This window comes from Vigna unguiculata, chromosome 3 (assembly GCF_004118075.2).
Source record: "Vigna unguiculata cultivar IT97K-499-35 chromosome 3, ASM411807v1, whole genome shotgun sequence".
NCBI lineage: Eukaryota > Viridiplantae > Streptophyta > Magnoliopsida > Fabales > Fabaceae > Vigna > Vigna unguiculata.
In genome coordinates this window covers 29199155-29215582 of record NC_040281.1, presented here as the reverse complement: position 1 = coordinate 29215582, position 16428 = coordinate 29199155, and the positions used below count along the sequence as shown (strand labels likewise).

The following is a 16428-nucleotide window of genomic DNA, read 5'->3' as shown; positions in this document are numbered from 1 at the left end:
TAAACAATTAAATACCTGATAAATGAGTTAATTCTCCCAGCACTTTTTTTAAGGTAAGAAAAGTAGAGGAGCAGTTAAAAAACAATTGTGCAGGGAAGACAGAGGGGAATAAAATAAAAAAAAGATGGACTTCGAGCATAGAGAAAAAAAAAAAAAAAGAAAAAGAAAAAGGAAAAGAAAGTTGGTTACAGGGGTGGAGAGAAAAGAGGACACAATATAAGTTGTAATTGCCCCCAAAGCACTGTTCGCTACATGCCAGCAAGGATACAAAACAAAACCGAAAATGCAAAACGAGAGAGTGTGAAGAACGACGCAATACGACACAGCAGCACCATCGCAGTGGTTGAGGAGGAAGGGGATGATGCATTACACGCTCTTGCTCCGATTGATTTAGATTGAAAGCTAAATTGGTGATAGTCTTTTATGATGCGTTGTTGTTCATCCTGTTTGAATTTGCGAGATCGATTTCAGCCATGGATTCGCGACTACGATAGGCTCCAGTCCTTTGCTGTCATCCTCATTTACCTTCAGGTTCCAACCGAGCCTCTCTTATTTCCTGAGTTACTTGTGCATTGTTGTCATTAATTGATTTTTTTTTTTGGCTATTTTGGAAATGCAAGATTGGGTGCGCGTTAATTGGATCGCTGGGAGCATCTTACAATGGTGTGTCGCTCGTAAATCTGGTAGTTGCGTTGTTTGCTTTGGTCGCAATTGAGAGTAGCAGTCAGAGCCTTGGCCGCACCTACGCCTTTCTTCTCTTCTGTACCATATTGCTTGACGTTTGTTGGTTTATTCTTTTCGCTCGAGAAATTTGGTGCGTTCAGTGAATATATTTTATTTCTCTATTTGTTTATTCGATTAATATTTCTCGAGACCAAAAGGTTGAATCTTGGCTGATGATTCTTGCCCCTTAGGATGAGGCATTGACCGTGGCATTCATTGTCTTTATTTTATTATTATGTGACCTTAAGTTATAGATAAAGTGCAAATATGGATTGGGAAAAAAATTGCATGCAGTTTCTTTTATATTGTGTTTCTTTTATAACTGGAGTTTTGCGTTGATCATCTATGTTAACCTGGGAATGCTAACCCTCTTTAGTAAGGATGAGATATGCATGTGAGTGATCTTCTTGTTAAAGCTGAATGTGAAACCACTTGCATTGTTACTAGAATCATTTGTTTCTTATTGTTCCCTAGATTTTATTCCCGATTATAATTCCAAGTTTGTTGAATTTTTTATGTTTTATTATTATGTTCTTGAACTTGAAAAGATTTTACTTCCCATAGTGTATAGTTGCTTTCTAGGGAATTTCTACTGAACAACTTTCCGATGAAATGTTTTCTTCCTTATTATGCAAATATTGTGAACAATTCTCTTCGCTGATGGTCATTTCAAATCTTCAAACTCTTCTGCATCCTATAGTTAATATTCCATCTATGTTTCATGGAGGCCACTGTATGCAACAAGCTTATTGTCATTTTTAATTTGTTTATTTGTAACAAGGTTAAAGCTCAGTAAACTTTAATTTGAGGGGAAATATTATAATATATGGATGTTACTTTATTTTGGAATATCTTAAAATGTCTTGAAACTATGTTTGCAACATCTTATAATATATATGTGGAATCAATTTCTCGTCTAATTGAGGAAGCAATCTTCACAGTTAACTCCGGATTTTTTCACATTTGTTGATTTATTTGTGGGTTTCGGCTGGTAAGGCATAATTATTAGTATAAATAGAAACATATTATTAATATTTAAAACACCATATTAATCTAGTAGAGTATTGTTCAGTCGCTTTATTCTCTCTTCCCTCACATGTTACCTAGACTGTAATTTTAACAGTGTGCATCCTTCATTTAGTATTTTTTTGCCAATTTAACAAAATAAAGTTGCTGCCATATGCAGTGAAGAGATTCAGGCGAACCAATTTTCTATGTTTGTAAGGGTCAGACAAGTGATCATGACTGTGTTTTCCATTCATATCTGATGAAGAACATTATGTGTGTTTGCAGGAACATTTCTACTCAAGATTACACAGCATTTTTCATATTTTCAGTGAAAGTTACACTGGTTATGCAAAGTGTTGGTTTTACAGTGAGGCTATCTTCCTCGTTGTTATGGATTCAAATTTACAGGTTGGGTGCTTCCTATGTGGACACAATTTCTCGAGCAGCAGATGCTGATTTGAGGGGTAGTTTTTTGAGTCCTGTGACACCTGCAGTAGCTAGGCAATGCTCAAATTCCAATGAGATACTTGGAGGTTCTATTTATGATCCATCATACTTCTCATCCTTATTTGAAGATGGTCAAGAAAACAAATATCCAAGTGGGGTAGGCTAAACGTTTCCCAAAACCATATGTCATGATTACTTTTCAGTTGGTATCAATTAGACACTTTGTTGTGCAATTTTGTCTGCCCCAATATTTATATTACCGACAAGCATTTTTATTCACTAGTCCACCAGGACCCTAACTTGTTAGCGACTCTAGGAATGAGAAACATTGAGCCGAAACCATGTTTTTTAGACAACATGGATGCTTTATTCATATAGAGAAAAAAAATTATACATAATAAAGATATGATAAGGGAATAGATAAGAGACGTTCCTCATAATCAAATATAATATAGATATTGTTGATTATAGATTATATAGGATCAACTCTTTTATTTTGATAACACTCCTTCTCAAGCTGGAGCATTTAAGTGGGTATGTGCTCTGCTTGTTGCAAATGTAATCGATCCTTTATCCTTGATCCTATAGAGACTTGGTGAATATGTTAGCCAATTGTTCACTAGGTTTGACAAATCTAGTTTTTTCTTTCTTATGAAATAACAACCCACTTCAATACGTTTGGCCCTCATGATAGATAAGATTAGAGGCAATGTGTAATGCTGCCCAATTGTCACATACAAGGTGTATTTGGGAACTTTCTTCAAATTTAAGCTCTTCGAAGAGTTGTTTTAGCCATCTGAGCTCAAAGTGACTAATGCTATATTCTTGTGTTATGCTTTTGAACTAGATCTTTCCACAATTTTTTATTTTTACTTTTCCATGATATTATTCAAGAAGGACATGGCACCCTAAAATGGAGCGCAGGTGACCTTACCTGCTTAGTGCATCAGAATACCATATAATTTGAGTGTTTGTCTTAGCATCATAAATGACATCGTTTCCAAGATCCTTCTTAATGTATTTTAGGATTCGTATGACTGCATCCCAATGGTCTTGGCAAGGAGAGTTTAAAGAATGTACTATAGTTCTCAAGTTCCTTCACATCTATAGATGGTGGAAGGAACTCATTAAAATCACTTAAGGCATCATGAAGTTGGCTAAGATAAGAACACATAGGACCCTCAAATCATCATGGAGAAAAGTGTTAAGAGGTTTTGGCGCTGTACATCGGTTCTGTGATATTGGTATAAACGGCATGAGACTCGCTCCAAACTGATGCACACATCTGATGGGGATAGAAAATAGTTTTAAGTGAGGCGTGAATAGTGGATTTAATAATACTATATGTTGATCATCTAGTTTTATCTTGGGGATGAACAATGTGTTCCTAATGTTTTATAGGAACAAATTCAACTGTTGTAATAAGGTGAGATTTGTAGCCCAACCACCTTAACCATAACCTGTTTTGGAGGACCAAGTGGAATTGTTAGATTTGTCCATTTTCTTAATACTAACAATATGGTTAGAAAAAATGGAGAATTTGTTTTGAAGGTTGGTGTGGTGTTGAAAGACTTTTTTTGGAAAGCATGGAAAAAATAATAATAATAAAATGACCTAAGGAAAGAGAAAAGTAGATTGGATCACCAAAAGAACTTTAGTGAGGTGGTCACAACAAGGATATGAGCGGACAGAGGAGGTGACTTGGGCAAAGGTTGGTCGGCTATCAGGGGCACCATACGTGCCAACGGAACTTGTAGTAGGAGCAGGAGAGATGTCACTCGTGAGGGCAGGTGTATGGGGGGCTTGAGTTGGCACTTGGACGGTTGGATAGATCAACATGATCCCAGCCTTGTGTTTTCTAGAGGAAAAGGGGATCACAAGAAACTTCACCAGAGGTGGCACCAGAATAGTGAATGCAAACTTGGAAATGGTTCACAAAAGAGAGAAGATCCTCTAGAAACCATTGTTTTCCCGAGCCAATATGATTTTGAAAAAGACTCTAGATACCATTTTAAAGTATAAGAAAGAAAGAAACATTGAGCTAAAATCGTGTGTTTGTTAGACAATGTAGATGCTTTATTTATATTGAGAAAAATCAATGCAATAAATAGAGGATATTTAATATCCTCTAATAAAAAAGATATGTAAAGGAATAAATAAAAACGTTCCTAATAACACATCATTGGGATATTTTTTATTATATGTGAATTTTTCAGTTAATCGAGTTTAGAATTCTTGTAGAGGGATACATGTGCTTTATAATATGTTAGATCATGGATATTTTGAAGGATTATAAAAATAAGATTGGTCAACCCAACTAGAAAATTGAAGAACATTTCAATGCATCACAGTTCAGAATTTTCATTGCATTAGAGCAAAACATTGGTCATAAAATAGTTGAATTGGACTGGTCTAAAAACTCAAACAACTTAGTTTGATTTATTTTAAAAGCTTTTAGTTCTTTTTTTTGTTTAGTTTTTTAATAAAAAATTAGAATGAGAGGATGCTCAAGGAAAGGAGATACCTAGTCAGAACATGAGGTTTATTGCACCTATCAGATTTAAAGATAGAGACAGAGCACCTAACTTTCATGTGGTGTGGGCAGTTTTGGAGGTGCATGAGATGCATTTTTCCGCAGGATGAGTATGTGTAGCAGTGAAAGGTGGGTGGGGTGGGGGGAGGTGACTTTATTTGGTCAGAACATGAGATTTGCTGGACCTGATCAGATTTAAGGAGAGATAGAGTAACTAACTACCTATGTGGCATCAGAAGTAGGTCTATTAGATGCATTTTACTTAAGATTGAGCATTTGTAATGAGTGAAAGGAGTGTGGAAGGTGATGAGTGGTCTTGTTATGTTTTTAGCTTGATTTAATATTGACACTTGACTTTGTATATACTTAAAAATTTTTTAGAACAAACAACATGAATCTCAAAGATGTTCACTACTAAACATGAATTTAATCTATAGGATTAAGTGTAAAACTTGCATATAAGAGTAGAGCAATAATATGAACACCACAATAAAAACATAAGCACATTACAAAGAAGAGATACAAAATAGAATTCCTTGGAAGCTTGCCACTAGACACGACATTAATCCATAGGATTATTCATGTGTGAAGAGAAGAACATGAATATTGTTAGAATCTGTTTTATTATTTGTATTAATTCTGTCAGGATTTGTGTTTTATTATTTCTTTATTTAGCAGATTATAATTGCAGTGTATGATGGTATCCTTGAATCATAGGGATTTGATTGTCTAGGTGCTATTATTATATTTCCTAGAATAGGATTCTAGCCTTGTATATATGAATTGTATTCTCAGAATAATACATTGAATAATTCTACCCTAAATTATGAGAAATATAATAAGAGATATAGGAGGTGGACCAAAATTGAAGAAAATAGAACACTTTCAATTCAGTAAAGAAGATGAATACAAGAAAATAATGCAAGATAGGAACTTATGGGTTGATGGAGGAAGCCACGCCACATGAAGGAGCTTTAAGATAAGTGTTGAAAGGAGTTACCACTTGATCCTAAGATCTAAAATTAGACTCAGATAAGATGATTCTCTTCTTTCAAAGAACTCTAGAAGTGCTCTAGAAAATCTCTCTTAATTCTCATATATTAAAAAAATATTTGCAAAGAGAAGAGAAGGTTATTTATAGTCTAAGACCATTCCTAAATGCATTCTAGTGTGCCTAACATGAAACGTGAATATATAATCTAGAGCTTTGAAGTTTGAATGAAACTTAAACTAGACAAGGTGGGAAAATTTAAGTTTTGAAATTCACAATTCATGTTTAGATCAATGACTTAGATTGGTCCATGTTTCCCATGTCACACATCCCATGCTTCCTTCACACTTGCCATGCCTAGCTTTCTCCTTGACTTTTCTTTCTTTTGACTTCCCTTGCTATGCTGAAATTTAAGTTGGCTTCCTAGGGTTTGGATGACTTCAAAATGGTCGTTACTTCATTGTCTTCCAATTTTTGATAGGTCCAAATGCAAAAGTTATATTCATCTATTTTACACATGAAAGAAAATGAAAGTCATTTTCTAATTTCTAAAATTTACAATCAACATAAACTCAACACTACAAGAATTTATTTATTATAAACTGTTTAAGACCCTCCTTATTCATGCACTCATTAGGAGGTGGCTTGAATTAGTTGGGGCTTGAGAGAGAATGAACACTATCTATCTACCCAGATTGTTGCTTTCTTTCTATTTTTCTGTTTTTTTGTATTGTAGGGATACATAAAGATATAGATAGATAGAGAAAGAAGAGGGTAAAAAGGAAGAAGAACATATAGAGAGAGGAGGAGAGATAGAGAAGACAACAAAACTGTGTTGCACTTTTGTTATTACCATTCAGTTTTCACTCAGTTTTCTAGAATACACCAACCTACCTTAATTATCAGAAGCTATGAATAATTATATCATTTTCTTCTTTATATTTACATATCACAATTAGTCTGTGCTTTTGGACCCATTTCATGGTACCTATCAAGATCTCTCTTGACAACTTCCCTCAATGCTCTTATTGATATCCCTCTTCTCCTTTTCACCGGACTTAAACATGTAATCTATTCTCCTCATTGGTATTTCCATTGACCCTGTCAAACCAATTAGTTTTTATATTTTTCTCAACGAGTGGTCAAATAGACAAATATTATGCATCCAAGTGATAAAATTTCGTACTTTAACAATATTTTTCTTCCCTCCATATTGTAAGATTTGTGACAAGAGGGACTCCCTTTATTGTTGGCATTTTAGTCTCTGTCATGTTTCAAAGATGCATTTTGCTTCTATGATAGTCTTATGTTTTCAGACCGTCTCTTGACATTTTCATTTTTTTTTCAGGAGTGTTGGAAAGTTATCTTAATTGTGGGCACCACTTGCCCGCATATATGCAGCTTCTTTGGGCTGCCTTATTTTAGTCTCCACCACCACCTTCATTGTGCAAGGTGTTTGGTTGCATATCAACTAGTGATATGACCGATGTAGTAGTTACGAGTCTTTTGACAATGCTCATCACAGGGGCAAACATTTTGAAGTTTAGTTTGGTTGCAAGTCCAAATTCTAATATGCCTATATCTATTGTTGGGTCAACTGCATTGCCATACACCAAGCGATAGTCGTAGGCATGAGGGATGTATGTTGTAAAGTGCCCAATCATCTCTGGCTGTCTTAATTGTGGTCTCTTGTAGCTGCCTTCCTTACACCCTCCAACACCTTCAATGTGCCAGGTCTGAGGGTGTCTTGATCTCAACTTTACCAGAGATATAGTCAATGTAGTCCTTCTTATCAAGCTTTGGCATTTTTCACCTTCTAAACCGATTTTATAGGATTAAGTTAGTTTTTAAAATCCAAATTCTAAGAGTGATGGCTTGATTATATGGAAGACTTCTGATTTCATATTTTATCATATTCTTTTATCTATTAATTCTCTATTTGTCTAAACCTTGGTAGGATTTATATGTCTTATTTTATTTGGTTTTAGATGTTCAATCATGACATTACCCATAATGAGTCCACTTCATTTGCTGAAGTTTCTGAGAAGTCACCTGCAGGCAGATCCTATCAGGTTGTGGATGTAAGTATCTACTTAATTAATATGCTCCTTTTTAATCAATTAACCTTTTACATCACTGTTAATCTGTATTAGTTTTTCTATAACCTCATTAAGTTGTTTACTACAGTTTACCATGAATTTTGGTGTTATACACAATGTTGCAGATGGATGAATGTATTTATGATTTTTTTATAATTTCAACAATGGTCCTTTTGGAGTTTTTATTTATTTAGCACATAAGTTTTTGGTAAATATTATAAGGTTAGGTCCTAGTTTGATGCTTTTAGAGGAATAGTTTAACGGTCATCCTGATTTTATGCCTATAAAAGTCCTGCTATGTTTACAAGGAAATAATTTATAGTATTAGTTATAACTGCATCCATTAAGGAGATTCCTATCCAGTGGGCTCCAAGTTGCACTTTGAAGGAGATTTCTTAGGATCGTTAGTTGGTTTGGGATAATGTTCGATGGTTGGCTTCTACTTGGCACATGTATAATGAAGTAATTTTACTTTCATTGATGTTTTGTTTGATTTGAAAGGAATAATCTGAAAGAAAGAGGATTTTATTGTTTTGTTAATTCACTTAAAACAGTACATCAACTTCTCTATTTATAGAGATCTCAAACCTTAAAGTAATAATTACAAGAGATCTCTAGAATCTTCTAAGAGCTTCTAATAACTTTTAATAATACGTTTAATATACTACCAACAAGTTTTAATATTGCATTTAATATTCAACTAACAACACTCCCCCTCAAGCTCGTGAATGGATGTCTATCGTTCCCAGCTTGCATGTGAGATTATGAAATCGCTCAGTGGGAAGACCTTTCGTGAACAAATATGATAACTGAAGTCCAGATGGGATGTAGGAAGTAGTGATAAGGCCACTATCCAGTTTCTCTTTAATAAAGTGTCAATCTATCTCTATGTGTTTAGTCCTATCATGCTGAACTGGGTTGTGAGCAATGCTAATGGCTGACTTATTATTACAATAAAGGATCAGAGGTTCTTCACATGGCACTTTAAGATCATTTAGGATAATTCTCATCCATAGCAATTCACACACCCCTTGTGCCATAGCTCGAAATTCAGCTTCTGCACCAGACCTTGTAACAACATTTTGTTTCTTCCAAGTCACCAAATTTCCACCCAAGAACATGCAGTATCCTGAAGTGGATTTTCTATCTATGATAGATCCCGCATAATCCGCATCAGTATACACTTCCATTATTAATTTTTCATTTCTCTTAATCAGTAATCCCCTTCCTGGACTTTTAAATATTGAAGGATCTTGTTTACAGCCTATAAATATGTCTCTCCCTTGGATCATGCATGAACTGACTTACAACACTCACAGCATAGGCTATGTCTGGTCTGGTGTGAGCTAAGTAGATGAGCTTCCCAAGTCTTAGATATTGGCCTTTATTTACTGTAGAACTACCTTCATGACTCCCAATTCTATGGTTTTGTTCTATAGGAACTCCAGTAGTCTTGCAATTAATCATACCCGTTTCTTTGAGAAGATCAATAACATACTTTCGTTGGGAAATAAATATGCCTTTCTTTGAGTAAGCTACATCTATCTCAAGAAAGTACTTCAATTTTCCTAGATCCTTCATTTCAAATTGGGCAGCAAGCTTTTCTTTTAACATTTGTTTGTCATGTTCATCATCTCCTGTAACAATCATATCATCAACATAGACCAAGAGTAGTGTAAGTTTACCTTCATGGGAATGTTTGGTGAACATGGTATGGTCACCTTGACTCTGTCGATACCCCATGGAGATCATAGCCTGTGTGAGTCTACCAAACCAAGCACGAGGGGACTGCTGAAGCCCATATAAAGCTTTCTTCAACCTACACACTTTATACCCTCCTTTAGTAGATCCAAAACCTGGAGGAATTTCCATGTATATTTCTTCCTCTAAATTTCCATCTAGGAAAGCATTTTTCACATCAAATTGTTGCAATTCCCAACCAAAATAAGCTATCAATGAGAGAATGATTCTAACTGTATTCATCTTTGCCACCAGAGCAAATGTTTCCTCATAATCAACACCATAAGTCTGAGTATATCCTTTGGCAACTAACCTTGCTTTGTAACGGTCTAATGTGCCATCCGATTTATACTTTAGACTAAAAACCCATTTGCATCCCACTGACTTTTTATCTAGTGACCTGTCAACAATTTCCCATGTTTGGTTCTTTTCTAAGGCACTCATCTCTTCATTCATGGCTTGAATCCAATTCTCATCTTTCAATGCTTCTTGAACTGATGTAGGGACTCTAATTGCATCAATGGCAGAGAGAAAACTTTGGTGCTGCATAGAAAGGTGTTTAGTGGTCACAAAATGGGAGATAGGATACTTGGTACAAGACCGAGTTCCTTTTCTCAAAGCAATGGGCAAGTCATCAAGGTCAGTTTCACAGTTACTATTTAAAGAATTTTCCAAAGGTTCAAGGGTATCAATAGAAGAACTACTTACCCTTGGTTCAGACGATTGAAGTTGTTCTTGGATAGAGTTAGGTTGCTTTTGTCGCCTTTGGTATTGTATACGGAAAAAACTCTCTGGACGACTAGAGTCTGTAGATGACCCTAACTCTGTATTGTTCGGAGCAATTTTAGAGACATCCATAGAAGATGTTTTTGGAGAAGTATTAGGAGAACCAAGAGTATTATCAGAATGAGATAGTTCCTCTATGGAAGGTACAAAAGATGACTCAAAAGATTCAAAAGACCCACCAGCTTCAAAAGAACTCTCCCCTTGAAGCTGAGGACGCATGTAAAAAGATTTAGTTTCATCAAAAGTAACATCCATGGAGGTAAACAACTTTCGACTTGGAGGATGGTAACAACAAATATCCCATTTTATTAGATGCATAACCAATGAAGATGCATTTAATAGCTCTAGGATCTAACTTTCCACGGAATTGACTATGAATATGGACAAACACAACACATCCAAATACTTGACTATGAAGACTAGAAAGAAAAGGAACAAATGGATAGAAGGAAGATATGGACTCAATGAGGCTTAGACCATCTAGAACCCGAGAGGGCAATCGGTTGATAAGATAGGCAGCAGTAAGGACAGCCTCTCCCTAATAAGATTTAGGGACATCCATTTGGAAAAGAAGTGCCCGTGTTACCTCAAAAAGATGTCTATTTTTTCTCTCAGCAACGCCATTTTGTTGTGGTGTGTCCACATATGTGAATTCATGAACAACACCATTCTCGGAAAAGAATTTAGACATATCATGGTTTACATATTCCCTTCCATTATCAGAACGCAAACATTTAATTTACTTTCCAAATTGTGTTTTTATCATACGGAAGAATCTAACAAATAAGTTAAAAACTTCAGATTTTTCTTTCATAAGGAAAACCCACGTAACTCGGGTACAATCATCAATAAAAGTGACAAACCATTTAGCACCAGATATACTAGAGCTTGATGTAGGCCCCCAAACATCAGAATGAACCAAAGCAAAAGGGTTAACACTCTTTGTATCACTAGAAGGATATGTGGCACGAAGGTGCTTTGCAATTTGACATACATCACATTTAAATGACTCAACAGACTCTTCGGTGAACAAGGAAGGGAACATAGACTTTAAAACAGAAAAGGACGGATGTCCTAGACGACGGTGGAGAAGCTAAATTTGAGAAGACTCAAGAAGTGCAAGACTGGAGACAAGAGGTAGTTGTTTGTCTACCGATACTATTCTTAGTTTCCAAGATCTTAAATATCCGAGATCGTTCAACAAACTAAGCAAGAGTAATAGCATCTTTGCTATTCTCAAGCTTCAAGTTTTGATACTGGTCCAACTCAATCCACAAACCCTTCAACTTTCCATAATATTCTGAAACAAAGAGAGTTCCTTGCCTGACGCCAAAGATCTTGCTTTCTAACTCATAGCACGTAGAGATGTCCTGTCGCATAGAATAAGTAGTTGCAAGGTCCTCCCAAATTTTGCGGGCACTAGATTAGAACATATAATTTTTACTTATATCTGTAGTCATGGATCTCCATAACCATGCAATGATTCGTGAGTCATCATTATCCCAAATCTGAAAATTGGGATTATCCGGAGAAATGGCCTCTCCTTCAATGTGATTGAGTCTTCTCGTACCCTTTAGTGTTCGTCTGATAAATTGAGCCCATTGGAGATAATTTCGACCATTAAGGCAGTTGTCATCCGGCAATTGTGGAAGATCGGCATTGCTTAGTGGAGTTGCCATGCCAAAAAAATAAATAATAGGAATTCCTTAGGTCTCTCCTAAATGCAAATGAAAGGTAAGACAGAAAGTGACAGCAACGCAACGTGACAACAACAGTGATGGCAGCAATGCGACAACAGCTGTGATGGAACAACGACAGTAGCAACGAGACAACAACAACGATGCAGCAACGACAACAACAGTGATGCAACAGCAGCAGAGGATGCAACAACGATGACGGCAACGGTGATGCAGTATCAACAATGAAGAAACCACAACTTGGAGCACTTCAGGCAACCCAATAATTAAAAGAAATGGCTGCACTTTAGACAACACTAATGAGAACCGTAACTAAGACAAAAAAGAAGAAATGCGGAAGCAGGGCTCCCTAGATCGGGAGCTCTGATACCAACTTGAAAGGAATAATCTGAAAGAAAGAGGATTTTACTGTTTTGTTAATTCACTTTGTTGGAAGTCTCCTGTTGGAAGTCCCACATCGACTAGAGATAAGGCCAATTCATAATATATAAGTGAGGTGCAAACCTCACCTTACAAGCCGGTTTTGTGGGGTTGAATTAGGCTTTAAAACCCACTTCTAACATGGTATCAGAGCCTGGTTAGAGCCTATCCTAGCGAACTTTCTTGGACATTTCGTTCCACCTGATATCGGGCCGCTAACGGACCACCCACTAATTTCTTGTCCCACGCACGAGATGAATATACCTCGGCGTGAGGGAATGTGTTGGAAGTCCCATATCGACTAGAGATAAGGCCAATTCATAATATATAAGTGAGGTGCAAACCTCACCTTAAAAGTCGGTTTTGTAAGGTTGAGTTAGACTTAAAGCCCACTTCTAACACACTTAAAATAGTATATCAACTTCTCTATTTATAGAGATCTCAAACCTTAAAGTAATAATTACAAGAGATCTCTAGATCTTCTAAGAGCTTCTAATAACTTCTAATAACTTCTAATAATATATTTAATATACTACCAACAACTTTTAATATTCAACTAACAAGAGTAGGTATTCTAAGGTTTCATTTTCTTGGAATTTTCATGGACCCAAATTATAGGCAGACTTCAGTTTATATCATGGCATATTTGTTCCATTTATCTGATTACATTGTTATAATTTTTTACTGTTCTATTGAATAGGAGAATTTTGAATTCTTTGGTTTATTAGTAAACTTTCTTTTGAGCTATTTAAGCAGTCTTGTGAACAATTAATGTTTGTTGTCTGCTAATTCTCTCTGGAAAGGATTATAGTTAAGGATCCATCTAAGGGAGAGCCTTTTGTTTGTACAATTGAACATAATTTGATCAAATGAATGGTCTATTATTGATAGGAAGGCTATATAAAGCTCTAGCTTGTAATGTGTAGTTGTGATTGAAAGACTGAATGTCATTTAGTCAGCAATGGCTCTGTTTGCTCTTTTATGTCTATTATTTTTATAAGAAAGACGATTATAGACTTGCATAAGCATAAGCCTGCTATACTTTTACATATTATGTACAACAATTATAATGAACAAATTAATATTTGGTTATTATTTCTAAGTTCATAAATAGTCAGTGCACATTACAGCATCCTCACAGACAGGCAATTCCTTGTAGCTCATTCCATCCATATCTTAGTTTCTAGCCTGGTTTCTGAATATTCTCATCTCTTTGTATTTTTCACTTACCAGTTTGACTTATGCTGAAGCCCGTCCTTCTGACTTTTATTGGTGCCCATCCTCAAATTGTGCATTTATCTTATATTATGTGGATGGCATTACCAAAACTGGGAATAACATTAATTGCATTTTTCATTAATCTCTAGTATTATTTTCAAGTACTACTGCATATATTTTTTCTCCACATACAATTTTAATTGAATTATTCCTTGTCCTTAATATTTCTCACTTATGTTTTCCTGCAAAGAAAGGAGTTGTTTAGATTTTCTTCTTAGTTTGCTCCTTTTTTATACTCGTTAATTTGATGTCTACTGCCATTTGATCCACCAAAATCGGAGATATTTATTTGATACGTAAATTCCTTATAAATATGATCTGGTTATCTGTCAATGTATAGTATATATATATAAATATGTTTTGGTTACGATCGGTCTTTGTCCTTGCAGGAAGAGAATGGGTTGGTTAAGAGGGAAATTGTTTGAAATAGATACGCATAAACATTGTTCATACTGTGGGAGTGGGTCTTGTACCATATGCAATTTTGTTGGCAAGTTTCTGACTGTGAAAGTTGGTGGAAAGGAGAGGTGCACTGATTGGTACACATGACAATGATATCATGATTTCCCCAGAACTAAGGAAACCATTCTGGTTGTGTCAAAATATCTGGGTTTCACGTTGCTGACAAATCTGCAAATGGGCAAGAAAGCAGTTTGCTACACTGCACTCCAGCTTTGCATGCTACGTCTATAGGTATAGGTGAACAAGGGTCCTGGGGATGTATTATCTTTTTTCCAGGATTCTATTTTGCTTTTTGTTTTAAATTTTGCAGTGATTGATTAGGGGCCAGTTAGTAAATCTGTAGTTACCAAGGAACGCTAGCAAAATATTTTTTTTGTTCCAATTTTTTTTAAAACTAGACCATCATACACGGTATTAAAGATACTTTCAATGAATTAGTGTTCATATTCATATTGTAATTGAATTACGCAGCACGTGAGCGCCTGTCGATTCTCCAACGCTTACTGGACATGGTCAAGCAAAACATATCATCAACGTGAACTCGAAAAGACACCCAAAATTGTAGAATTTAAATTTACAAAATGAAAATGTTAACTGCTTTTTGATCGTATGGAATAGTTACTTAAGGTTTATTTTTCTTTTTATTGCTTCAATTACTTTGGTCACATGATAAGCTGCTTTCAGGTACGAGTATTAAAGTGTTATTGTTGTACTCAATGCACGTGATAACTTTAATGTTTGAAGACTTAATCAAAATGTTCAAGCAATAAAAGCCACCTGGATTATGTTGTTGGTTAGGACTAACAGTTTTGAATAATTTACACATTTTAGGTTTAAATTTTACTACTGTAGTTATGCTACTAAATTCACGATCTCAGTGTTACGCTGCTAGAAAAAGTGAGGTCCTTTCCAATACCGTCCCTAAGATGCCTATCGAATAAATGGCAGTTTCTTCCTGGATCTCCATAAATTTCTCCTGTACCTCCGTATAAGAGAAATTATAATTTTGTTATTTCTGGATTTTTGAATTGTACGATTTGAAAGTTATTTTTGAAAGTCAAAAATGAAATTGTGCAACTCATAAGCCAAAATAACTTTTTAGATTCAATCTGGAAATAATTTTTTTCTTTTATAAAAAAACTTTTGTATTGCATAATTCAAAAAGTAAAAAATGACTTGGTGTAATTTGAAAGTCAAATTACTTCTAGATCCAAAATAATTTGACTTCTAAATTACCCAATCCGAAAAAGATAAAATAGAATATTTTTGGTTAAATTATGTCTTTGACCTTCATTTTCGTTCGAAAACATTGATTTGTTTTTTCTATTTTTATAAGTATCAATTAGGTCCTCAATTTCGATAAATGGTATCAATGATGTCCTTTATGTTAAGTTGGGTTAAACAACATTTGGGGATGCTAAGGTGGATTTATGTAATGGATACGTGTCATTTACATTTGAAATCAATAGAAGACAATGTAATTTTTGGAAGATATACATGTCATTTGCCTATTTTGGTTGAAGCCCTAAATTGTGAAATTATTCCTCTTCTTTGACATTGTGGTGAGCGTAGATGAGTGATATATCTGGGAAAGTCTTCTTCATCTTCCACTTGCAATGTTTCGGGAGTGCAGAACCCTAGTGTGTCATGTTGTGGTGGAGGTGAGTGTATGTGTATGGCTGTAACACCCACTTGCTATTGTGGGGAGAAATCGATGTTGAGAACTACGAGAATTGTGGAGAATAGAGGGAAAAAAATGTTGGGGTTGCCTAAACTTCAAGATAATCTTTGCTAATTTTTGTATAGTTTTTCTGTATATGTTTTAGAAAGTAGTTTTTGTTGTTGGTGACGTCAATGGTGTTTTTCAAACAGACTGGAAGTGAACATTGTGGTGGGTGCAATTACTTCAATTGGTTTACTAAGGATGGGATTGAAGAAAATGGTTGTGGTATTGTCAAGATTGAAGAAAGGGGGTTGTGGCAGCGTCAAGAATGAAGAAAAGGGTGGTGACACTGTGAAGATTGAAGAAAGGGGTGGTGGCACCGTCAACAATGAAGCAAGGAATTGATAAGCATACTTATTGATAAGCATAAATGAATCTGGTCCACCACTTAAGAATTTAACATCACAAAATAAAGTGGTCCATAAAATATAAAAAACTTGCTTCATTCATAACCATAAATGAAAGTGGGCCACCACTTAAACATTTAACATCCTAAAATATAACCTTGTTCCCAACAATGT

The 16428-nt window shown here is 35.3% G+C and overlaps 1 protein-coding gene across 1 annotated transcript; it reads left to right on the top strand.

Moving 5' to 3' along the window:
- The first annotated feature begins 217 nt into the window (after positions 1 to 217).
- Positions 218 to 14792, top strand: LOC114175968. Its single transcript, XM_028060833.1, has 5 exons — positions 218 to 531; positions 621 to 814; positions 2017 to 2335; positions 7691 to 7783; positions 14112 to 14792. The coding sequence occupies exons 1-5, from the start codon at positions 424 to 426 to the stop codon at positions 14145 to 14147; spliced, it is 750 nt and encodes a 249-aa protein (XP_027916634.1). The 5' UTR covers positions 218 to 423; the 3' UTR covers positions 14148 to 14792.
- Positions 14793 to 16428: the final 1636 nt, after the last annotated feature.

What these genes read in the sequence shown, in the direction of transcription:
- LOC114175968 (XM_028060833.1), top strand. Translation starts at nt 424, where the DNA reads ATGATGCGTTGTTGTTCATCCTGTTTGAATTTGCGAGATCGATTTCAG. An exon ending in CTTTTCGCTCGAGAAATTTG is followed by an intron (nt 815 to 2,016) that starts GTGCGTTCAGTG and finishes GTGTGTTTGCAG; the next exon opens with GAACATTTCTACTCAAGATT. An exon ending in AAAACAAATATCCAAGTGGG is followed by an intron (nt 2,336 to 7,690) that starts GTAGGCTAAACG and finishes ATTTGGTTTTAG; the next exon opens with ATGTTCAATCATGACATTAC.